Source organism: Entelurus aequoreus, linkage group LG19 (assembly GCF_033978785.1).
Source record: "Entelurus aequoreus isolate RoL-2023_Sb linkage group LG19, RoL_Eaeq_v1.1, whole genome shotgun sequence".
NCBI lineage: Eukaryota > Metazoa > Chordata > Actinopteri > Syngnathiformes > Syngnathidae > Entelurus > Entelurus aequoreus.
Window position 1 is genome coordinate 34,547,439 of NC_084749.1, and position 25,553 is coordinate 34,572,991.

Consider the following 25,553-nt stretch of genomic DNA (forward strand, 5'->3'; position numbering starts at 1 on the left):
AAAGAGCCGCATGCGGCTCTAGAGCCGCGGGTTGCCGACCCCCGGGCTATGCTGTAGGCTACTTGGAGCTAGCAGCCACTGTACACCGCAGCCTAGTACATGACAGCACACAAGCTAGAATAGGGGTCTGCAATCTGGGGATCTGGAGCCACGTGCTGGTCTTCGGCCTCCTTGTTATGGTGGCCTCAGATTTTGTTTAACCCCGGAGTGAGAGAAGTTAACATTTTTAAAAGAGTTCTATAATTTCCGACTGTCTGTGAGGCCGTGAAATCGCACAGGCCGAGTACTGAGGCGCTAGAAAGGAGAGTTAAACGGACTGGAAGCCTTTATTTTCAGTTCAGCTTCTCGAGCAGGGGCGCCCATTACGTCGATCCCTAGCTACCGGTCGATGGCGGAGGGTGTGTCGGTCGATCGCCAGCCAGGCATTAAAAAACTAGACCTAAAAATTAGCGATCATGAATCTTCACCAAGACGTCACTTTCGTCACTTGATTGACATTCACGGCAACCGGGGGACTTGTGAGATGACGCTGGCTGCTGCGAGCTCATTATTAAGGAAAAATGACCGACAGGAAGGCGAGAAACACTTTTTATTTTAACAGACTCTCACGCCTGCCTAACGTCAAAACTCTAAAGACCGACTGCACAGTTCCTATCTTTACAATACAAGTGCTGGTTCATTCCCATGAAGCCTAAAATACCACAATGAAGACTCTGGACTGTTGAACAACTTAAGCTGTACATCAAGCAAGAATGGGACATAATTCCACCTGAAAAGCTTAACAAAAAGTCTCCTCAGTTCCCAAACGTTTACTGAGTGTTGTTAAGGCCATGTAACACAGTGCCAACTTTTTTGCAATGTGCTGCTGCCATTAAATTCTAAGTTAATGATTATTTGCAAAAAAAAACCAACATAAAAAACAATTGAATGTAATCAATCAATCAATCAATCCACTTTATTTATATAGCACATTTACACAACAAGAATGTTTCCAAAGTGCTGCACAGCCATGTTAAAAACAATATTAAAAACGATATTAAAAATAATATTAAAAACAATATTATGCTACACCAATGACTGAATAAAAACAAAGAATAAATGAATAGAAAACCAATACAGAGACAATATAAAAAATGAATATGATTAAAAACGATTTTAAAGGGTAAAACCAATTAAAACAGTAAAATAGACATCAAAATTTATAACCCTAACCCTAACCACACAGGACAACAGAGGACAGAAGACCACACAACTCACGTAGTGTTAAAAGCCAAAGAATAAAAGTGGGTCTTAAGACGAGACTTAAAACACTCCACTGTGGGAGCAGTTTGAGTGTTTAGTGTTTAGGGCCGACCACAGAGAAGGCCCTGTCTCCCCTGGTTTTAAGTCTCGTCCTGGGCACCACGAGCTGGAGCTGGCTCTCGGACCTCAGAGCGCGCGCAAGAGTGTAAATTTGGATGAGGTCCGAGATATACTGAGGTGCCAGTCCATGTAAAGCTTTAAAAACAAACAGCAAGGATTTAAAATCAATTCTAAAATGAACAGGGAGCCAGTGCAAACTCCGAAGAATTGGGGTTATATGCTCACGTTTCCTGGCCCCTGTTAAAAGTCGTGCTGCCGCGTTCTGGACTAACTGCAACCGGGAGAGAGCTTTTTGGCTAATTCCAGCATAAAGTGCATTGCAGTAGTCCAGGCGACTTGAAATAAAAGCATGCACGACTTGTTCAAAAAGGTTAAAAGATAAAAATGGTTTTACCTTTGCTAAAAGACGAAGATGATAAAAACACGATTTTAAAACGCCATTGACTTGTTTGTCAAATTTAAAATCGCTGTCTATAGTGACGCCAAGGCTGGTGACTTTGGGACGCACATGATTTTGCAATGGTCCCAAGTCAGTGAGGGCCGGACCAAAAACTGAAATTTTCGTTTTTCCCTCATTCATTATTAAAAAATTCTGGGCTAACCAAGCCTTGACATCACATAGACAGTTGAATGTAAGTTGAAAAAGATTTGCAAATCATTGTATTCTGTCCTTATATACGATTTACACAATGTGCCAACTTCAATGGTTGGGGGTTTTGTAATAACTGTCTTTAATTGAACAATATTACAGTCTAAAACACAACATTTGTCAATATAAACAAGTATAAAATATTTATAGTTGTGTATTACTTACTTGCATACGCAAAGTCTCCAAGGCAGAAGCGTATTCGAAAGTATTCACTAACAAACGTGTCTGAATCATTCAACTTCGTCATTAGAGTCATGCACTAAACTTAATTACTGAGACCACTACATTTCACCAAAAATACATTTCCACTTCAGTTTAATTAAAGACAGCATAGGTCCATTCTGGTTATTAAATACTGTATGTTAGTGTTTTTCATACCTCCCATTGTTCTCTGAGTAATTTTGCCTGGTCAAGCCTTTTCTAACATTCCCCAATACACAATAATACAGGTATGTGCTATGATTCGTGCTGATATCATATCGGATTAATATCATTATCGGCCAATTCTCAAGGCTCCAATATCGTTATTGTATCAGAAGTACAAAAGTTGTATTAGGACGCTCATACATATCACATGTAGTGCCAAATCTATTATTAGCGGTCCAAATGTATTCCTCTTCTTCTACTGCTCTTTTATTGTGATGCATAAGCCTTGCCGTTGCCTCCTGCACAGTGCAGTAAATACTGCATGGATTAGCACTTCTCGAGTTGGAGTGAATGGTTTTATTATTTGGTTATATTTGACGGACCAAACTAAAAGCCTGAAAACCTGATGTGTCTCACAGGGCGCCTATTTAAGGACCCTGCTATACAAGGTGTTGCTAAAGTCTAGCTTTATTGCATCGAGTTGATGTATCTTCTTTTGCCTCACACATGTTGGAAATCATACTGAAAATGTTATTATTCCTATTGAATAACATGTTGTTTAAACATTATATGCAGTAATGCATTGGTAACAAAACTTTAGGTAAGCACTCTAAAGTGAAAACCCTAGCAATTGTATGGTATTTCCTTCTATTAAAATATAACCCTTTTTTTCCCTTAGATTCTCGAAGTTTCCTGGACAGTGCAAACCACACAGGCTCTAGTGACGGAGAGCTATTCAGATCCGACATGTCTGTGAGTTCTGCTTCCTGTCCACGGGTGTTCGGTTCCACGTGTTCCGTGTCGTCAAACAGTCCCCTCCCACACTCAGACAGGTACAGACACCATGTACGCAATGTGTGTGTTTTCATGGCATGTAGCAAGAAGAAACTTACACAAATCAAGCGTAGATAATTGGTTGGACGATATTTTTCTGTAATACTCAAAAGGCTAAAATCGCTAATTACCGTTTATTAAAAGATGATAAAAATGAACTGGAAATCTCATGTAAAAAATATCCAACATAAAGTAGCAAGAAACACGTCAATAATGAATAATGAATCATGTTGTAGACCAAAAATCACTTCATATTCTCTACTGCTCACTCGAGTTGCCATATCTGAGTTATAGCGCTTCATTCACTAACGGTGTTACAAAAAAGATCAATTAGAGTAATACATAATGTTGGATATAGAGAACATACAAACCCTTTTTTTTTTTATCACAAATATTGAAATTCAACGATTTGGTGCATTTGCCAACAGCTAAAATGATGTACAAAGCAAACTATTGCCTGCTACCCAAGAATGTACAACAATTTTTCTCAACAAAAGAGGAGAAATATAACCTTAGAGGAAAATCTAATTTAAAACATTTGTATGCACAAACAACACTTAAAACCTTTTAGCATATCAGTATGTGGAATAAAATTATGGAATGGATTAACCAAAGAAATCAAACAAAGTACCAATATGATTCAGTTTAAAAAACTGTTCAAACTACAAGTGTTTACAAAGTACACAGAACAATAATTATGATGAACAACTTAAACCCTTTTTTTTTCTTTTGAGATGAAGATTATTTATGTATTTAATATTTGTTTACTTACTATGGTATATTATTTATTTATTCACTGTTCTGTTACAGAGAACAAGGACATGGGATAAAATTGCTACGTTATGAAAAGGGGTAGGATTAAATAAGCTCTGCTTTTTCCTACTCCTTTTCCGACGTGCTGTAATGGAACAACTGGAAATATGTGATGCATTACATTTAGAGATGTTTTAAAATGTAATATCGGAAATTATCGGTATCGGTTTCAAAAAGTAAAATTAATGAGCGGTACATATCCGGTAAAACACGGACGTAGGGGATACTTGCCAACCCTCCCGATTTTCCCGGGAAACTCACGAATTTCAGTTCCCCTCTTGAAAATCTCCCGGGGCAACCATTCTCCCGAATTTCTCCCGATTTCCACCCGGACAACAATATTGGGGGCGTGCCTTAAAGGCACTGCCTTTAGCGTCCTCGACAACCTGTCGTCACGCCCGCTTTTCCACCATACAAACAGCGTGCCGGCCCAGTCACATGATATATGCTGCTTTTAAACACACACAAGTGAATGCCACGCATACTTGATCAACAGCCATACAGGTCACACTGGGGGTGCCCGTATAAAGAACTTTAACACTGTTACAAATATACGCCACATTGTGAACCCACACCAAACAAGAATGACAAACACATTTCGGGAGAACATCCGCACCGTAACACAACATAAACACAACAGAACAAATACCCAGAACCCCTTGCAGCACTAACTCTTCCGGGACGCTACAATACACACACACCCGCTACCACCAAACCCCGTTAAGTTACATTGTTTAATGCATCCAGCTGAGCATCGCAACAAAATTAGGCATAATAATGTGTTAATTCTATGACTGTATATATTGGTATCGGTTGATATCGGAATCAGTAATTAAGAGTTGGACAATATCGGATATCGGCAAAAAAGCCATCATCGGACATCCTTAATTACATTGTATCGTATGCATGTTCCAAATAAACTGATACTGAACTGAACTGAACAGTTTTTACTATCTAACAACTCATTTTCCTTCTTCTTCCTCCAAATATGTCGCCCTGTTCTGCACAGTTGCACGCCGCCTCCATTGTGGCACCAGCAAACTCCAAACTCCTCGCAGTCCTCAACTCCTATCAAGCGCAGCACGCCCAATGTCCAGGGTTCTCCTTGGGGGGCTCGTAAAGGCTTGGTTGGGGGTCCAGAAGTCCACATGGCGACCGGAAGCCCAGACGTGTGTTCGTTATTGACAGTAAATGGCAACCTGGAGCACAGCCTGCTGGAAGCCATGAGGGACCTCAGGGTCTTGAGCCTCGGTGGAGATGAGGACCTCCCTCCACTGTTGCCCGAAAAGAGGAGAGGGGGTGAGGGCGGTGAGCTTGGCTCCTGCTCTACTTCTCTGAGTGCGGTTTCAAGTCTTCACAGTGGAGTCGGTGTCAGCCTGCCTTTCTCGTCACTGACCCCTGACCTCTTAAGTGGGGCCCCATCAAGCGGAGCAGGTACTCATACAATCAGGGTCTTGTTTATAAAGGTTACGTTCGCACAACATAAATCCAAAAATGCCCTACGCCACTTTTTACGTAATGATTTATGAAAAAACTAATTGGCATACCTAATGATGATAATAATATTGAGAATAATAATAATGGATCATTTTAATAAAGACACCCAAAGTGTTCTATAGTGACACCCAATATTTATTCAGGCCACATTTACATTGGCTGGTCTGCTTCACCACAAAACGACTCGCGTTATTTGTGCACCTTAAAGGCCTACTGAAACCCACTACTACCGACCACGCAGTCTGATAGTTTATATATCAATGATGAAATCTTAACATTATAACACATGCCAATACGGCCGGGTTAACTTATAAAGTGACATTTTAAATTTGCCGCTAAACTTCCGGTTCGAAACGCCTCTGAGGATGACGTATGCGCGTGACGTGGCCTGGCGAACACGGGTATGCCTTCCACATTGAAGCCAATACGAAAAAGCTCTGTTTTCATTTCATAATTCCACAGTATTCTGGACATCTGTGTTCGGGAATCTGTTTCAATCATGTTCATTGCATTATGGAGAACGAAGCTGAGCAAGCAAAGAAGAAAGTTGTCGGTGCGAAATGGACGTATTTTTCGAACGTAGTCAGCAACAACAGTACACAGCCGGCGCTTCTTTGTTTACATTCCCGAAAGATGCAGTCAAGATGGAAGAACTCGGATAACAGAGACTCTAACCAGGAGGACTTTTGACTTCGATACACAGACGCCTGTAGAGAACTGGGACAACACAGACTCTTACCAGGATTACTTTGATTTGGATGACAAAGACGCAGACGTGCTACTGTGAGTATGCAGCTTTGGCTTCTAAACATTTGATCGCTTGACCGTATGTGCGCAACTTTTTTTTGCGTATGTACGTAACTTTTTTAAAATATATAAGCTTTATGAACCTTGGGTTAGGTGAACGGTCTTTTGGGCTGAGTGATTGTGTGTGTTGATCAGGTGTTTGAATTGTATTGCCGTGTTCTATGGAGCTAGGAGCTAGCATAGGAGCTAGGAGCTAGCATAACAAACACGCAGGTGTTTTTATGCAGGATTAATTTTGTGGCATATTAAATATAAGCCTGGTTGTGTTGTGGCTAATAGAGTATATATATGTCTTGTGTTTATTTACTGTTGTAGTCATTCCCAGCTGAATATCAGGTCACCCCCGGCTCTCACAGCATCTTCCCTATCTGAATAGCTTCAACTCCCCACTAGTCCTTCACTTGCACTTTACTCATCCACAAATCTTTCATCCTCGCTCAAATTAACGGGGAAATTTTCGCTTTCTCAGTCCGAATCTCTCTCACTTCATGCGGCCATCATTGTAAACAATAGGGAACTTTGCGTATATGTTCAACTGACTACGTCACGCTACTTCCGGTAGGGGCAAGCCTTTTTTTTTTATCAGATACCAAAAGTTGCAATCTTTATCGTCGTTGTTCTATACTAAATCCTTTCAGCAAAAATATGGCAATATCGCGAAATGATCAAGTATGACACATAGAATAGATCTGCTATCCCCGTTTAAATAAAAAAAAATCATTTCAGTAGGCCTTTAAGTACACGATCAGAACATTCTGAATACAGTACAGGCTAAAAGTTTAGACACCTTCTCATTTAGTGTGTTTTCTTTATTTTCATGACTATTTACATTGTAGATTGTCACTGAAGGCATCAAAACTATGAATGAACACATGTGGAGTTATGTACTTAAAAAAAAAGGTGAAATAACTGAAAACATGTTTTATATTCTAGTTTCTTCAAAATAGCCACCCTTTGCTCTGATTACTGCTTTGCACACTCTTGGCATTCTCTACATGAGCTTCAAGAGAGGTTGAAGACTGTTGGAAAACCATTTCAGGTGACTACCTCTGCCAGCAACATGTTTCAAAAAAGCTGGCACAAGTGGCAAAAGAGACTGAGAAAGTTGAAGAATGCTCATTAAACACTTGTTTGGAACATCCCACAGGAGAACGGGCTAATTGGGAACAGGTGGGTGCCATGATTGGGTATAAAAGCAGCTTCCATGAAATGCTTAGTCATTCACAAACAAGGATAGTGCGAGGGTCACCACTCTGTGAACAAATGCGTGAGCAAACTGTTTAGGAACAACATTTCTCAACCAGCTATTGCAAGGAATTTAGGGATTTCACCATCTACGGTCCGTAATATCATCAAAAGCTTCAGAGAATCTGGAGAAATCACTGCACGTAAGCAGCAACTAACATTGAATGCCCGTGACCTTTCGATACCTCAGGCGGTACTGCATCAAAAAGCCACTCTCATTCACAAACAAGGATGGGGCGAGGGTCACCACTGTGTGAAAAAATGTGTGAGAAAATTATTGAACAGTTTAAGAACAACATTTCTCAACCAGGTATAGCAAGAAACTTAGGGATTTCACCATCTACGGTTCGTAATATCATCAAAAGGTTCAGAGAATCTGGAGAAATCTCAGCACGTAAGTGGCAAGACCTAAAACCAACATTGAATATCGGTGACCTTCGATCCCTCAAACGGTACGGGACATCAGTGTGTAAAAGATATCACCACATGGGCTCAGGAACACTTCAGAAAACCACTGTCAGTAACTACAGTTTGTCGCTACATCTGTAAGTGCAAGTTAAAAACCATTTATCAAGGTTTAAGACTGTAGGAAAACTATTTCAGGTGACTACCTCTTGAAGCTCATCGAGAGAATGCCAAGAGTGTGCAAAGCAGTAATCAGAGCAAAGGGTGGCTATTTTGAAGAAACTAGAATATAAAAGATGTTTTCAGTTATCTCACCTTTTTTTTGTTAAGTACATAACTCCACATGTGTTCATTCATAGTTGTGATGCCTTCAGTGACAATCTACAATGTAAATAGTCATGAAAATAAAGAAAACGCATTGAATGAGAAGGTGTGTTTAAACTTTTGGCCTGTACTGTATTTTCATACAAAGTGCATGCTTAAATACTGTGCCGTAAAGATATTTATCATATCATCATCATCCATCCATCCATTGAAAAGCAATCGGATTAAAAGGTACAGTATAAGAACATATTGTCAGTATAACAGCAACATATTACAGTCACCATCAAAGCCTCATGTTCAATGTCCAAGGGTGGGAAATACCAATGATCACTATGGGATTATTTTTTAGCAGAATGCCAGAGAATGAATGTGAAAACTAGAGATGTCCGATAATATCAGACTGCCGATATTATCGGCCGATAAATGCTTCAAAATGTAATATCAGAAATGACCGGTATCGGTTTTAAAAAAGTAAAATGTATGACTTTTTAAAATGCCGTTGTACGGAGTGGTACACGGACGTAGGGAGAAGTACAGAGCGCCAATAAACCTTAAAGGCACTTCCTTTGCGTGCCGGCCCAGTCACATGATATCTACGGCTTTTCACACACACAAGTGAATGCACGCATACTTGGTCAACAGCCATACAGGTCACATTGAGGGTATCTGTATAAACAACTTTAACACTGTTACAAATATGCGTCACACTGTGAACCCACACCAAACAAGAATGACAAACACATTTCGGGAGAACATCCGCACCGTAACACAACATAAACACAACAGAACAAATACCCAGAACCCCTTGCAGCACTAACTCTTCCGGGACGCTACAATATACACCCCCCCCCCCCCCACCTCAACCCTGTCCCCCCCAACCCCGCCCACCTCAACCTCCTCATGCTCTCTCAGGGAGAGCATGTCCCAAATTCCAAGCTGCTGTTTTGAGGCATGTTAAAAAAAATAATGCACTTTGTGACTTCAATAATAAATATGGCAGTGCTATGTTGGCATTTTTTTCCATAACTTGAGTTGATTTATTTTGGAAAACCTTGTTACATTGTTTAATGCATCGGTATCGGTTGATATCGGAATTGGTAATTAGGAGTTGGACAATATCGGAATATCGGATATCTGCAAAAAAGCCATTATCGGACATCTCTAGTGAAAACTGTAAAACCTCCAACGTCAGTCATTTTGGGAATAATACATACAGGGCTGGTAAATTATATTGTGTGATCTGGCACAAGTACAATAATGACTGCTGGCACTAATAGGCACTAATAGTCCAAACCTCATGTTTACCTTACGTGACTTTAACAATACAGTTCAATGTTTCGCAAACATGATCGTCACAATTAATGTAGTGGATCTCCGTCATTCACGGGGGTGAGTTATTTATATGCCCATAAACATTTCTATGTTTGACTCTCGCCTCGCTCTTTAAACTATATTTTGCGTACACTTTCAGTATCAAAGTAGCCCCTTTATACATGAGACCCCAGGGTACTTTCTGCTAGTTATTTTGTGAATGTATATATATTATGTCAGCCTAATTAACCCATAAGAACCCACTCATTTCTGATTAAATTTGGCCCACGAGACGTCATGAGTTTGATAAGTAATCTGGCCCGCGGAGTTTTTTCTAATTCATTTCAAAGTACCAGTAGAGTGGAATAACAAGTTGCCTCTATATTGAAGCTATCATCATATATATCTGATTTATGACACCAAAAGACTTCCACAGTTTGCGAATACATAGATATGATCAAAATAACATAAATCTCACAGACATTCCCAAGCCATTTGGGGAGATAATGAGCAAGCCAGTCACATGATCCGCGACGTAGAAGTAGCAACCACAGATCCCTTCCCCATCAACAACAATGCTAATCAAGCAGACTTTGTGGGAGCCAACAAAGATTACTTTGGGATAAGTTATGATCCAGAACCTTATATTTTTGAGCCCAAACACAAAGAGGATGAATAATACATTTTAGAAGCTGAGTGCTAAATGGATGCAGTTTTATTGAAAAACTATAGCATTAACAGCATAGGTGGCAGCCTCTCGGTCCATGGCCACATGTGTCTGCTACCAGGGGAAAGATGCATGAATTATAATCCAGAATTAACTTTTACCAAGTTTGAGACGGAGCATGATCAACCGTCGGCTTAGTGTGGCAACAATAGCAGTGCAAGCAAGTGTTTGTTCACTGCTATCAATTCGCCGCTAAAATAGGCCGTATGTGTTGGCGCCTATAATAACAGTATCGCTCATAGTTGGTTAATTTTCAGGTCATGACGTGTAAATTTAGTATTGTTGGCAGTTTTCAATGTTTTTAGAGAGGGTATAATGGGCAGTGATGGGCAGTAACAAGCTACAATAAATATATTGTGTTTGCAGTGTGTTCAATTGAATATAAGTTGAAAAGGATTTGCAAATCATTGTATTGTGTGTTTTTATTTATTTTATTAACATCATTGGTTTTGGGTTTTGTAGTTTAATGGATACAATGGAACACAATTAAAGGGGAACTGCCCTTTTTGGGGAATTTTGCCTATCGTTCACAATAGAGATGTCCGATAATGGCTTTTTTGCCGATATCCGATATTGTCCAACTCTTAATTATCTTATCAACCGATACCGATATATACAGTCGTGGAATTAACACATTATTATGCCTAATTTTGTTGTGATGCCCCGCTGGATGCATTAAACAATGTAACAAGGTTTTCCAAAATAAATCAACTCAAGTTATGGAAAAAAATGCCAACATGGCACTGCCATATTTATTATTGAAGTCACAAAGTGCATTATTTTTTTTAACATGCCTCAAAACAGCAGCTTGGAATTTGGGACATGCTCTTCCTGAGAGAGCATGAGGAAGTTGAGGTGGGCGGGGTTGGGGGGGGGGGGGGGGGGGGGGAGGGGGCAGCGGGGAGTGTACATTGTAGCATCCCGGAAGAGTTAGTGCTGCCAATAAACTGCCAAGATATGATGGCGGTGGGGGCGTGGTTGTGGGCGTGGCTGTGGGCGTGGTCACCATGACATCATCGAGTAATTTGCATAATTTACTACAATGATATGATTTTCTCTAAAAAGGCTCAAAAATGTATACTTACTAATTAATAATAACAGTTTTGTTTTAATCGTCAATCCATCCATCCATTTTACAATATAATTACAACACTTTATGTACATATTTATATACAGATTTGAACAATAAGTTATTCACTGAAATATATTTATTAATTGTGGTTCTTAAAAAAAATATATCTTATAAAATATAAAAGCTAAAATGTCTCTTAAAGCTCTGCCCCTTTAATTAGTGCATACTAAATAATTTAACTTTAGCCTACTACTACAACCGTATTATTTACCAGCAACATAAAGTGAAACAGAGGCAGATGTGTCCTGCCACAGTCAGTAACAAATAAACATAAAACAGTAGTGGTGGTAGATAGACACAGAGCTTCATCAAACATCTGATCCACTGAACAAAGAGCTCCAAAAATCTTGAACTTTAGACTGCCATCAGTTTTACTCCCTACACTTAACCATGTGTTTCCTACTGCCTGCAGAATTTGCACCCTTTGTTATATACACATAGTGTGTTTCTAATATAAATACATTTAATAAAGTCAAATACAAATAAGGCAACCAGAGAAGTATCCTACACTTCTCTTTTGTAAAGTAAATCTGAACAACCGATATGGGCATCTACATCAACTATATGATTTGCCTGTCCAGCCTGTGAAGCTGGACAGGACAAAAAGAAAAAGAAAAAAAAAAAAAAAAAGAAAAGAAAAATATATATATTTTTTATTGGTGGCGGACGTAATTCTTTCGTGGCGGGCCGCCATAAATAAATGAATGTGTGGGAAACACTGAAGGGGTTCTGGGTATTTGTTCTGTTGTGTTTATGTTGTGTTACGGTGCAGATGTTCTCCCGAAATGTGTTTGTCATTCTTGTTTGGTGTGGGTTCACAGTGTGGCGCATATTTGTAACCGTGTTAAAGTTGTTTATACGGCCACCCTCAGCGTGACCTGTATGACTGTTGACCAAGTATGCTTCGCATTCACTTGTGTGTGTGAAAAGCCGTAGATATTATGTAACTGGGCCGGCACGTAAAGGCAGTGCCTTTAAGGTTTATTGGCGCTCTGTACTTCTCCCTACGTCCGTGTACACAGCGGCATTTTAAAAAGTCATACATTTTACTTTTTGAAACCGATACCGATAATTTTGAAACTGATACTGATCATTTCCGATATTACATTTTAAAAGCATTTATCGGCCGATAATATCGGCAGTCCGATATTATCATCTCTAGTTCACAATCATTATGAAAGACATGACGACGGATGGATTTTTTTTTAATGTATTCTGAACTTGTAAATAAATGTAAATACAAATCTGCTTACAGCGGAGCCAATTTGAGGTCCTTCATTCCGACCATAAATCCCAATGAATAACAATCCAGAAACCGCCAACAATACTCCATTTAAAATTTGTGACTTGAATATTTACGAAGGGAATAAGCGGTAGAAAATGGATGGATGGATGAATAGTACTGACGCAGACAAACTATTTATAGCGGCGCCGTGATTACGAGCTTGAGTGCCAATGTTGACATGATTGACTGATCAGCTGCTTCCTCGCTTCCTTGCTCGTCAAACTTTATTGTACATCAAAAAATCATGAATCTCACCTGGATAGTAGAAGAAAGAGGGCATATTTCGACAAGGTGGTTCACTTTGATGGCCAATTTAGACCAGGAATTGGCGAGAACGACACAAAACCCTTTTCTTCGCTTGGATTATGAGTCATTCTTGATCGAAACGGTAATATATACAAATCCTAGCAGTCAGACCTTGTACAGTAAGTGATGTTTTATGATGTGTGTTGGCTCTAATGAAGTCTGCATTGATAAGTAATCAGAGATGTTGTTAAAAAAACAAAAACGAACGTTGTGATGTTTTTTTAATTATGCTTAAAATGAGAAAAATGTGTTAATATTAAATGTTAAAGGCCTACTGAAACCCACTACTACCGACCACGGAGTCTGATAGTTTATATATCAATGATGAAATCTTAACATTGCAACACATGCCAATACGGCCGGGTTAACTTATAAAGTGCAATTTTAAATTTCCCGCTAAACTTCCGGTTGAAAACGTCTTTGGATGATGACGTATGCGCGTGACGTAGCCAGTGAAACAGAAGTATCGGTACCCCATTGAATACAATACAAAATAGCTCTGTTTTCATCTCATAATTCCACAGTATTCTGGACATCTGTGTTGGTGAATCTTTTGCAATTTGTTAAATGAACAATGGAGACTGCAAAGAAGAAAGTTGTAGGTGGGATCGGTGTATTAGCGGCGAACTACAGCAACACAACCAGGAAGACTTTGACTCGGATAGCAGACGCGCTAGCCGACGCTAGCCACCGATCGCACGGATGATCGTGGTGAAGTCCTTCGTCCTTCCGTCGATCGCTGGAACGCAGGTGAGCACGGGTGTTGATGAGCAGATGAGGGCTGGCTGGCGTAGGTGAAGCGCTTCGCCAAGCTGGAAAGCATTAAACGTGTATTTAAATAAATACACGGTTACATGTTTCTGGTTTAATAGTATTGTTGATCTTCTGTCTATCCTTCCAGTCAGGGATGTATTTATTTTGTTTCTATATGCAGTTAAGCACGATGCTATCACGTTAGCTCCGTAGTTAAGTTAGCTTCAATGGCGTCATTAGCAACAGCATTTTTAAGCTTTGCCAGGCTGGAAAGCATTAACCGTGTATTTACATGTCCCTGGTTTAATAGTATTGTTGATCTTCTGTCCATCCTTCCAGTCAGGGATTTATTTATTTTGTTTCTATATGCAGTTAAGCACGATGCTATCACGTTAGCTCCGTAGCTAAAGTGTTTCGTCGATGTATTGTCGTGGAGATAAAAGTCACTGTGAATGTCCATTTCGCGTTCTCGACTCTCATTTTCAAGAGGATATAGTATCCGAGGTGGTTTAAAATACAAATCCGTGATCCACAATAGAAAAAGGAGAGAGTGTGGAATCCAATGAGCCAGCTTGTACCTAAGTTACGGTCAGAGCGAAAAAAGACATGTCTTGTACTGCATTCTAGTCCTTCACTCTAACGTTCCTCATCCACAAATCTTTCATCCTCGCTCAAATTAATGGGGTAATCGTCGCTTTCTCAGTCCGAATCGCTCTAGCTGCATTGAAAACAATAGGAAAATATGAGGAGGCGATCAACTGACTACGTCACGCTACTTCCGGTAGGGGCAAGGCTTTTTTTTATCAGAGACCAAAAGTTGCGAACTTTATCGTCGTTGTTCTATACTAAATCCTTTCAGCAAAAATATGGCAATATCGCGAAATGATCAAGTATGACACATAGAATGGATCTGCCATCCCCGTTTAAATAAAAAAAAATCATTTCAGTAGGCCTTTAATATAAATGTGGCCATTACTACGTTACATATACTTACTGCATGTATATGAAACCTTAACCTAAAAAATAATCCTTTACACACTGATGTTTCTTTAAGGGCTTTATAGGCAAAATAGAGCGCCTCCTATAGGCTCCATTCTAAGCAGACATTTGATCGCTTTTATGTATTATGTAAAATACTTTATTTTTTAAATACGCCCGTCGCCATGTCTTTCATATTGATAGTGAACAATAGGCAACATTACAGAAGATGTGCAGTGCCCTTTTAAGCATATCGTCAGCTTTGTTTTTCGACTTTACTGGTACTTTAACTATCTCACAATTTTAATGCTGCAACTTTGCAGCAACTTGTGGGTGATGTGAGTAATTCAAGTTCATGACCATGAATTGTGTTTTTAAAAGAGCACAGCACAGCCTTTACTTATATGACAAATTTCCCTAGCCAATATATATATATATATATATATATATATATGTATATATATATATATATATATATATATATATATATATATATATATATATATATATATATATATATATATATATATATATATATATATATATATATATATAAGCATTTTTCGGTGATCACAAAGTTTTTGTTGTGCGGCCAAATTTTCGGTGATATCACTAATTAATAGTGCGCAAATAATAGGCTATATACAAAACCCAAAACCAGTGAAGTTGGCACGTTGTGTAAATCGTAAATAAACACACAATACAATGATTTGCAAACCCTTTTCAACTTATATTCAATTGAATAGATGGCAAAGACAAGATATTTAATGTTGGAACTGAGAAACTTAATTTTTGTTTTGCAAATAATCCTTAACTTAGAATTTATGCCTGGTTCACACCAACGGCGCTTGCCGCGCTTTAAAGCGGCGAGCAAAGCGCCGTCATTTTTGTCAATTTTTCCATGAATATCCCGATCTCTGAAGTAATGTTATGCTTTGATACGCTTTGATACGCTCTGATACGCTCTGATACGAATTAGTTGCCGCTTTGTTACCGTTCCTCGCGCTTTGATCCCGCTTTGATAAGCTTTAAATCACGCTTTGATATGTTTTATTACGCTTTATTGAACTTTATTATGCTTTGATGCGATCCTGACGCTTTAAATCAGGATCTGACACGATTATCAAGCTCTGTTGTGCATTGTTACAACAAAAATAAGAAAAAAATGTGAAAAACTCAGTATACTGTTTTTCACCCATTTTTTATATTCATTAATTTTTTAAATTTCTCTTTTTTTTCCCGTTATATTATGTTTTATATCTTCATTTCTTTTATGTTTGTCATCTTAATAAATATCTATTTTTCATTTCTTATGCTAGTTGAAAATAATAAAAGGCAATTATCCACACATTTTTTATATTCATTTATTTTTTCAATTTCTCTTTTTTTTCCGTTATATTATGTTTTATATTTTCATTTCTTTTATTTTTGTCATCTTAATAAATACCTATCTTTCATTTCTTATGCTAGTTGAAAATAATAAAAGGCAATTATCCACACATTTTTATATTCATTTATTTTTTCAATTTCTCTTTTTTTCCTGTTATATTATGTTTTATATCTTCATTTCTTTTATTTTTGTCATCTTAATAAATATCTATCTTTCATTTCTTATGCTAGTTGAAAATAATAAAAGGCAATTATCCACACATTTTTTATATTAATTAATTTTTTCAATTTCTCTTTTTTTCCCCGTTATATTATGTTTTATATCTTCATTTCTGTTATTTTTGTCATCTTAATAAATATCTATATTTCATTTCTTATGCTAGTTGAAAATAATAAAAGGCAATTATCCACACATTTTTTATATTCATTTATTTTTTCAATTTGTCTTTTTTTTCCGTTATATTATGTTTTATATCTTCATTTCTTTTATTTTTGTCATCTTAATAAATATCTATCATTTCTTATGCTAGTTGAAAATAATAAAAGGCATTTCTTTTATAAAACGTATCATATTCTCTTTATTATTAACATTTTCATACAGAAAAATTATAGACAGTAATGTCAAACTGCAACATCAAACAGCAAACTCTAACAGAAGTACAGAAACAATGATCATCGTATAAAAAAGGCAATGATGCAAAAGAGAATGGATTTGTAATCCTGTGTTGGTTTTACATAAAAGTTTCAATGTCACTAGTCAATATCACAGTCACTTCCTATTTGTAGGGGTCCGCGCTTTGAACCAAGATCTGTTAAGCTTTCCTACGCTTTTAATTTATGTTGAAAAGAATTTGCAAATCATTGTATTCTGTATTTATTTACAATTTACACAACGTTCCAACTTCACTGGTTTATATATATATATATATATATATATATATATATATATATATATATATATATATATATATATATATATATATATATATATATATATATATATATATATATATATATATATATATATATATATATATTGTAATACAACTAATTCATGTCCAATATCTGTGATGTTAGATAAGCAGTATGTTACATTAGATATTTGTGGTAATTATATTCCTTATTTAAAAATACTGTGACTAATCCTTACTTTTTTTGTGTTTAGTATCACAAAAAGTGTATTTTAAATTGAACAAAATTACATATATTATTTGTGTGGTATGTTTTAGTTTTATGCACATAATTACAATTTTCATTTTGAGTTTAGTGACCCCGTACATTTTGTTCTACATTTTTAGAGTTCGGCAGTAAGCAGGACACTGTGAAATTTGTCCAAGACATTTCTAAGTTCTGGTACAAGCCTGATATTTCCAGAGACCAAGGTAAATATAATGTAATAGTAGCGTCCAGTACTTTAACAATACAATATTACTGTACTTACAATTCTAATGTTGTCTTACCTTTTTGTTATTTTTCCTGATAGCTATTTCAGTGTTAAAGGATAAAGTAGCAGGTTCTTTCATTGTCAGAGACAGTCATTCATTCCGGGGAGCGTATGGACTGGCTATGAAAGTGGCCACACCCCCTCCATCTGTGTTTCACAGCGCACACAGTAAAAAAGGTAAGCGGAAACAAGTCAAATGCAAATATACAAATGCGAATATATTTAAAGCTGTTAGCACCATTGAACGGGCCATTGCCCCCTTTGCACTGAGGGGTTCACGCGTGTCGGCCGGCACGCACGACGCTTGCGGTCAAGTCCCAACCGATGCCCCGACACGCCATCAAAACTTTCAGGAAGATCGGAGCATGTGTTAGGAGGTTATGACAGTTATAATTTTTCACCACAAGGGGCCAAAAAATGTTCTGCAGTGTTCATGCTGTTAGGTATCACCCAACACCCCGACCCACCATAAAACATTTTGAGAAGATTGGAGCATGTGGATAGAAGTTATGAGAGTAATAATTTTTCACCACTAGGATAGGATAGGATAGGAATGCTATCCTATGGCGCGTTTATCGCGCCCTAGTGGTGAAAAACAGACAAGCCATTGTAATGTCTGCTCGCGGAAAAACAAAAATCGTAATCTACGATTTGACTCCCTCGAATGGCATTGACGCTCCAACAACAGGAGCAGGCTGTTCTGAAAACATCCCCGAGGACACCTCAATGATGGACGCTTTTGACCTCCCTCCCTCCTCAACGACACCTGGAGTCAAACTTTTGCTTGCATGCAGAACGGCCCCAGGCCTATGAACGTGAACACTACATCGACACACCCAAGACAATGGGCATATACACACACACCCCCTTCCCACCCCACACCTTCACCACCGCTTGATTCCCCTTCGGGGTGATGGACGGCTGGCAGCACTTCATAGCAGTAGTCGACCTCCAGGGCCCCAACTCCCCTGTCCCCTGTTGCGAGTTGTCGTGATTAAATGTAACATGTTTATGTGTACATGGCATGGAGGTTTTTTCCCACTCCAGACTAGGCCCCCTTAGGAGCCCAGTCTAGATTGTATTTTTTTAATCATCTTCTTCCCCAGCATTTTACCTTTTTCCCACCTTTTACGGGGCACCTCGTGGCGACCCATCAGCGTTCCTGTTCTGTAACCCTGTACACTGTTTGTTTGTCTAATCTTAAACGGGTTTGTGCTGAAAACATAGTTTCATTGTACTTGTTGCAATGACAATAAAGACCTATCCTATCCTATCCTATCCTATCCCATAGTAATTATGCAGTTGCGTCCCACCCAACACCTCAAACCACCAACAACTTTGGAACGAAGATTGGAGCATGTAGAAAAAAGTTATGAAAATTATATTTTTTCACCACAATGGGGCAATAAAGGTGCTGCAGTATTCATGCCGTAAGGTCTCACCCAACACCCCGACCCACCATAAGAAAATTTGGGAATATTGGAGCATGTTGACTGAAGTTATGAGAGTTATAATTTTTCACCAGTAGGGGTGATAAATGCGGCGTAGTAGTTATGCAGTTGCGCCCCACTCAACACCCGGACCCAACTTCAAATATTTCAGGAAGATTGGAGCATGTGGACGGAAGCTATAACAGTCATACACTTTCACCACAAGGGGGCAATAGAGGTGCCACAATAGTAATGCAGTTGTGTCCCACTTAACACCTCGACCCACCATCAAAGACTTCAGGAAGATTGGAGTATATGGAAGGTAGTTATCCATCCATCCATTTTCTACCGCGTGTCCCTTCTGGGGTCGCGGGGGGTGCTGGAGCCTATCTCAGCTGCATTCGGGCGGAAGGCGGTGTACACTCTGGACAAGTCGCCACCTTATCGCAGGGTCAACACAGGTAGACAGACAACATTCACACTCCCGTTCACACACTATGGCCAATTTAGTGTTGCCAATCAACCTATCCCCAGGTGTATGTCTTTGGAGGTGGGAAGAAGCCGGAGTACCCGGAAGGAACCCACGCAGTCACGGGGAGAACATGCAAACTCCACACAGAAAGATCCCGAGTGACAATTATAATTTTTCACCACAAGGAGGCGATAAAAGTGCCGCAGTAGTAATGCAATTGTGTCCCATCCTACACCTCAACCCACCATACAAATAATCAGGAAGATCGGAGCCTGGGTGAGGAAGTTATGAATGTTATAGTACATCACCACCAGGGGGCGATAATTGCACCACAGTTGTCATGCAGTTAAGTCAGGCCTGGGCAATTATTTTGACTCGGGGGCCACATTTAGAGAAAAAAATGTGTCTGGGGGCCGGTATATCTATTTTTAGGAACACTAATACAAAACCTCACAATAATGTCTGATTGAATGCTAAAAACGTTATGACAGACCGCCTTAAAAAACTTAATGGAATTTTTACATTTTTCTATGAACGATAAAACACTGAATATTGACAACATATGAATGTCACACCCCCTTTCGATCGACATATTTTACAATCAAGTGAAACGCAACAGAAATGCAACAAACAGTGAAATATGAACGCGAGGGGTACAACATAAACCCACCTACAATCTGATACATCTTAAATTTGCTGAATTTCCCCCAGGGATCAATAAAGTACTTTCTATTCTATTCTATATATCACTAAGCTTTAGAACTTTGTTGTGAAAATCTCCTTCCGCGTCTGTGTAAACGCTTCCTGTCCACACTGCTTGGTGCCTCCTCTGAGCTGCTGTGACGTAGATTACCATATTAACTAATTAGATTACCATAGTAACTAATTAGATGACCATAGTAACTTATTAGATGACCATAGTAACTGGTATATCATCCATAAGCGCAGATTCCAAGCATTGAAATACTTTGTATAGTTGAAGACTTACGGTCATTAGAAAACATCACTGCACATCATAATGGCAGCTACATTTTCCATCTTAAAGATCTAAACAAATTATTTGGGAATGTCCGGCGGGCCAGATTGAAAAGCTTAACGGGCCGCATGTGGCCCCCGGGCCTTATATTGCCCAGGTCTGAGTTAAGTTGTACCCTACACCAGTGGTCCCCAACCACCGGGCCGCGGCCCGGTACCGGTCCGTGGACCGATTGGTACCGGGCTGCGGCCGCACAAGAAATAAAAAAAATATAATTTTAATTAAATCAACATAAAAAACACAATATATACATTATATATCAATATAAATCAATACAGTCTGCAGGGATACAGTCCGTAAGCACACATGATTGTATTTCTTTATGACAAAAAAAAAAAAAAAAGATAAAAAAAATACTTATTTACTACTACTACATTTTAGAGCATATCATATCTGTTGGAACTAGGAGTAGGCTTCTCAAACATGGGCTATTTTAATCATAATACATTATCACATCATCAAAGAAACATAAAAACATACTTGCCAACCTCGAGACCTCCAAAAACGGTGAGGTGGGGGGGGGGATTCTTGGGGGGGGCGTGGTTATTTACAGCTAGAATTCACCAACTCGAGTATTTCATATATATTTCATATATATATATATATATATATATATTTATATATATATATATATATATATATATATATATATATATATATATATATATATATATATATATATATATATATATATATATATATATATATATATATATATATATATGTGTGGGAAAAAAATCACAAGACTATTTCATCTCTACAGGCCTGTTTCATGAGGGTTTTCCTCAATCCTCAGGAGATTTTAATGGAAGCATTCACATACCATGGTTTATATAGGGCACAGAGCTCGACGTCACTTTCAACCTGAGGAATAACAGCTACCAACCATTCACGAAACCCAACACAACACTCCAATACGTGCACCATGACAGCAACCACCCACCCACCACCACGAAAAGAATACCTACCGGAATTAATAAAAGACTATCGATGCTGTCATCTAGCAAAGCTGAATTCGACAAAGCAACCCCCCCGTACCAAAAAGCACTTGATGAATGCGGATACAACTTCACCCGCACCTACGAACCCACGCCAGGAAACCAACCAAAAAGGAGCAGAAAACGAAACAACATTATCTGGTACAACCCCCCATACAGCAAAAACGTCTCAACTAATATTGGCCACAAATTCCTCACCCTGATCGACAAACACTTCCCCAAAGGCAACACCCTAAGAAAAGTATTCAACAAGAACAACATTAAATTGAGCTACAGCTGCATGAACAACATGCGACAAATCATTTCAAACCACAATAAAGCAATTGAAAAGGAGCCGCCCACCACCAGGCAGAACGACTCCAAAACCGACAAAAGCTGTAACTGCCGCAAGAAACCTGATTGCCCTCTCAACGGGGGGTGCTTACAATCATCAGTTGTTTACCAAGCAAAGGTAATACGCAAGGACATTAACACATCCGCACATACGTAGGATTAACTGAGGGAGAATTCAAAACCAGATGGAACAATCACAAGGCTTCTTTCAGATGCAAAAGCCTGCGGAACACAACAGAACTCAGCAAACACATTTGGAATCTCAAAGACAATAATGTTGAATATTCAATAACATGGCAAATTCTTGCATCCAGCACACCTTACAACAGTGGTAACAAAAGATGCAACCTGTGCTTAAAAGAGAAACTGTTTATCATATACCGTCCAGAGTTGTCATCCCTCAACAAACGCAGCGAAATTGTATCAGCATGCTGTCACAGAAGGAAACACCTCCTAGGCAACACATGAGCCAATCACCACGCCCCCACGCCTGCCTGTACTCACCCGCTCTGTGCCCTATATAAACCATGGTATGTGAATGCTTCCATTAAAATCTCCTGAGGATTGAGGAAAACCCTCATGAAACAGGCCTGTAGAGATGAAATAGTCTTGTGATTTTTTTCCCACACATACATGTTACGCTCTACCACGGTATCGAGCACTATTTTTTGGATAATCTAATTAAGACATATATATATATATATATATATATATATATATATATATATATATATATATATATATATATATATATATATATATATATATATATATATATATATATATATATATATATATGTATGAAATACTTGACTTTCAGTGAATTCTAGCTATATATATATATATTTATTTTATTTACATAAAAGAAATACTTGAATTATCTACCCATTAGATGGCAGTATTGTCCTGTTTAACTTCTCTGTTCATGACTGAGAAATCATTTCGGCCACCGTGTTCAATGGAGAAGTCTGTTCTACATATTTACAGGCAACATACACCTTCCCCTTCGAACTGTCCTGGATGAACTGAAATTCTTGTTTCCATTCGTTTTGGAACTTGCAAGCGTATATATATTGTGGGAAAGCGGACGTGAGAATAGGCTGTCCCCACTCAGTCTCAGGTCCGCATTGAGCTGGAGGGGGCGTGGCCTTCAGCTCCGGCTGAATACCGGGAGTTTGTCGGGAGAAAATCTCTGCCGGGAGGTTGTCGGGAGAGGTGCTGAATAACGGGATTCTCCCGCTAAAAACGGGAGGGTTGGCAAGTATGCATAAAAATGTTATTAAAGTGTTGACGCTAACATTCTCTTTTAGTGGGAGCAGTGTTGTAAATCACCTATTTTTGCCAGTGCTTCAAAGTCTAGTATCAGTCTAGAATCAAAACAGACTGTCAATTCTGTTTTAATATTTGGCGGGCCGGATTAAATGGTCCATCGGGCCGGATGTGGACCGCGGGCCGTAGTTTGCCCACCCCTGCATTAGATCAAAGATTGCCGCCATGCCACGTCCACATCCTGTCATAAGCAAAAAGTAAACTGCAACAATTTATCATCACCCATCAGCATAATTGCCAACACTCCCGAATTTTCCAGGAGACTCCCGAATTTCAGTGCCTCTCCCGAAAATCTCCCGGACAACCATTCTCCCGAATTTCTCCCGATTTCCAGCCGGGCCTGAGTGAGGACAGCCTGTCGTCACGTCCACTTTTCCTCCATATAAACAGTGTGCCGGCCCAGTCACATAACATCTACGGCTTTTGGAGCTCAGTGCGCAACTGCACACAACAAGAAGGAGACTATTATATACAGTATGTCTCCTTATCCATAGGTTTATCTATAACCCATAAAGTAGGCAGGCACGGAGCTATTTCTCAGCGTGTGTTTATTCCAGCCGGCACGTTAATACATTGACACACAACATCCGGATTCCCATCATGCATTGCTTCAAAACTACGGCAAGTATTAATGTCCAAAAATATAACAGTATGGTTAGAAAAGATGGTTAGAAAGATAGTGACAGAGAATAGAACGAGGATGGACAATTCAAACCTAAACTCACTCCTTTTCTGCAAATTAAATTTCACAAGATGCTGCCCATACCTATGCTCCTTCAAAGGCTGTGCTACTGGCTGCAAAGCATTGCACTTTCAAATACAACAAAGAGTAGAGAGGAGTGTTGTGTGTGTATATGTGTGTATAAATGAACACTGAAATTCAAGTATTTTATATATATATATCATACTTGCCAACCTTGAGACCTCTGATTCCGGGAGGTGGGGGGTGGGGTGGGCGGGGGTGTGGTTGGGGGCGTGGTTAAGAGGGGAGGAGTATATTTACAGCTAGAATTCACCAACTTGAGTATTTCATATATATTTCATATATATTTCATATATATATATATATATATATATATATATATATATATATATATATATATATATATATATATATATATATATATATATATATATATATATATTTATATGTATGAAATACTTGACTTTCAGTGAATTCTAGCTATATATATATATATATATATATATATATATATATATACAGTATATATATATATATATATATATATATATATATATATATATATATATATATATATATATATATATATATATATATATATATATACAGTATATATATATATATATATATATATATATATATATATATATATATATATATATATATATATATATATATATATATATATATATATATATATATATATATAAATATAAATATATATATATATATATATATATTTATTTATTTTATTATACATATAAATAAAATAAAAACTTGAATTTCAGTGTTCCGTAGGCTATCCAGTAGATGGCAGTATTGTCCTGTTTAAGAGTGTCACAACATTGCTGTTTACGGCAGACAAACTGCTTTACGGTAGACGAAAACGTGACTGCTGTTGTTGTGTGTTGTTACCGCGCTGGGAGGACATTAATGAAACTGCCTAACAATAAACCCACATAAGAAACCAAGAACTGGCCCTCGATCATTCTACAGTTATAACGTGATTGGGCAGGCACGCTGTTTATATCGTGGGAAAGCGGACGTGAAAACAGACTGTCGCCGCTGTCCCCACTCAGACCGGCATGGAGCTGGAGGGGGCGTGGCCTCCAGCTCCGGCTGAATTCCGGGAGAAAATTTCTTCCGGGAGGTTTTCGGGAGAGGCGCTGAATTCCGGGAGTCTCCCGGAAAATCCGGGAGGGTTGGCAAGTATGATATATATATACTGTATATATATACAGTATATATATATATATATATACTTGAATTTCAGTGAATTCTACCGATAAATATACTCCTCCCCCCTATAACCCCGCCCCCGGAGCCCGTCCCGCCCACCTCACCTATTTCCTGTCTGTTTCCACATCAGAAATCAGAATCAGAATCAGAAATACTTTATTAATCCCCAAGGGGAAATTAAAATGTTCATATGGGTTCTTGAGACTTTTTTGTGCGTCCTGTCATGAAGGACGTCTCTAGCGATTTCCGGGACGATACGTGATTCTGGGACGAGGGGCTAAATTATAATTTTTTCCCCAACTTTAAAGGGGGCGCTATCGAGCCAAATTTTGAAGTTCTGTTTCGGGACCTCTAAAATATCCGATTAGACCCCTGTAGGTCATCTG

At 38.5% G+C, this 25,553-nt stretch overlaps 1 protein-coding gene and 1 long non-coding RNA gene across 3 annotated transcripts in view; one reads left to right on the forward strand and one right to left on the reverse strand.

The window, feature by feature from the left end:
• Nucleotides 1–25,553, forward strand: part of LOC133635314 (tensin-3-like) — a 152,148-nt gene that overhangs the window by 114,521 nt on the left and 12,074 nt on the right. For both annotated transcript variants that reach the window (XM_062028390.1, XM_062028391.1), the window contains exons 6-9: nt 3,057–3,210; nt 5,034–5,458; nt 17,482–17,565; nt 17,667–17,804. In XM_062028390.1, the coding sequence (XP_061884374.1) occupies nt 3,057–3,210; nt 5,034–5,458; nt 17,482–17,565; nt 17,667–17,804 (801 nt within the window). The remainder of the gene's footprint in view (nt 1–3,056; nt 3,211–5,033; nt 5,459–17,481; nt 17,566–17,666; nt 17,805–25,553) is intronic.
• LOC133635315 (uncharacterized) overlaps nt 1–25,553 on the reverse strand; it is a 72,074-nt gene that overhangs the window by 18,574 nt on the left and 27,947 nt on the right. The gene's annotated exons all lie outside the window — the stretch shown is intronic.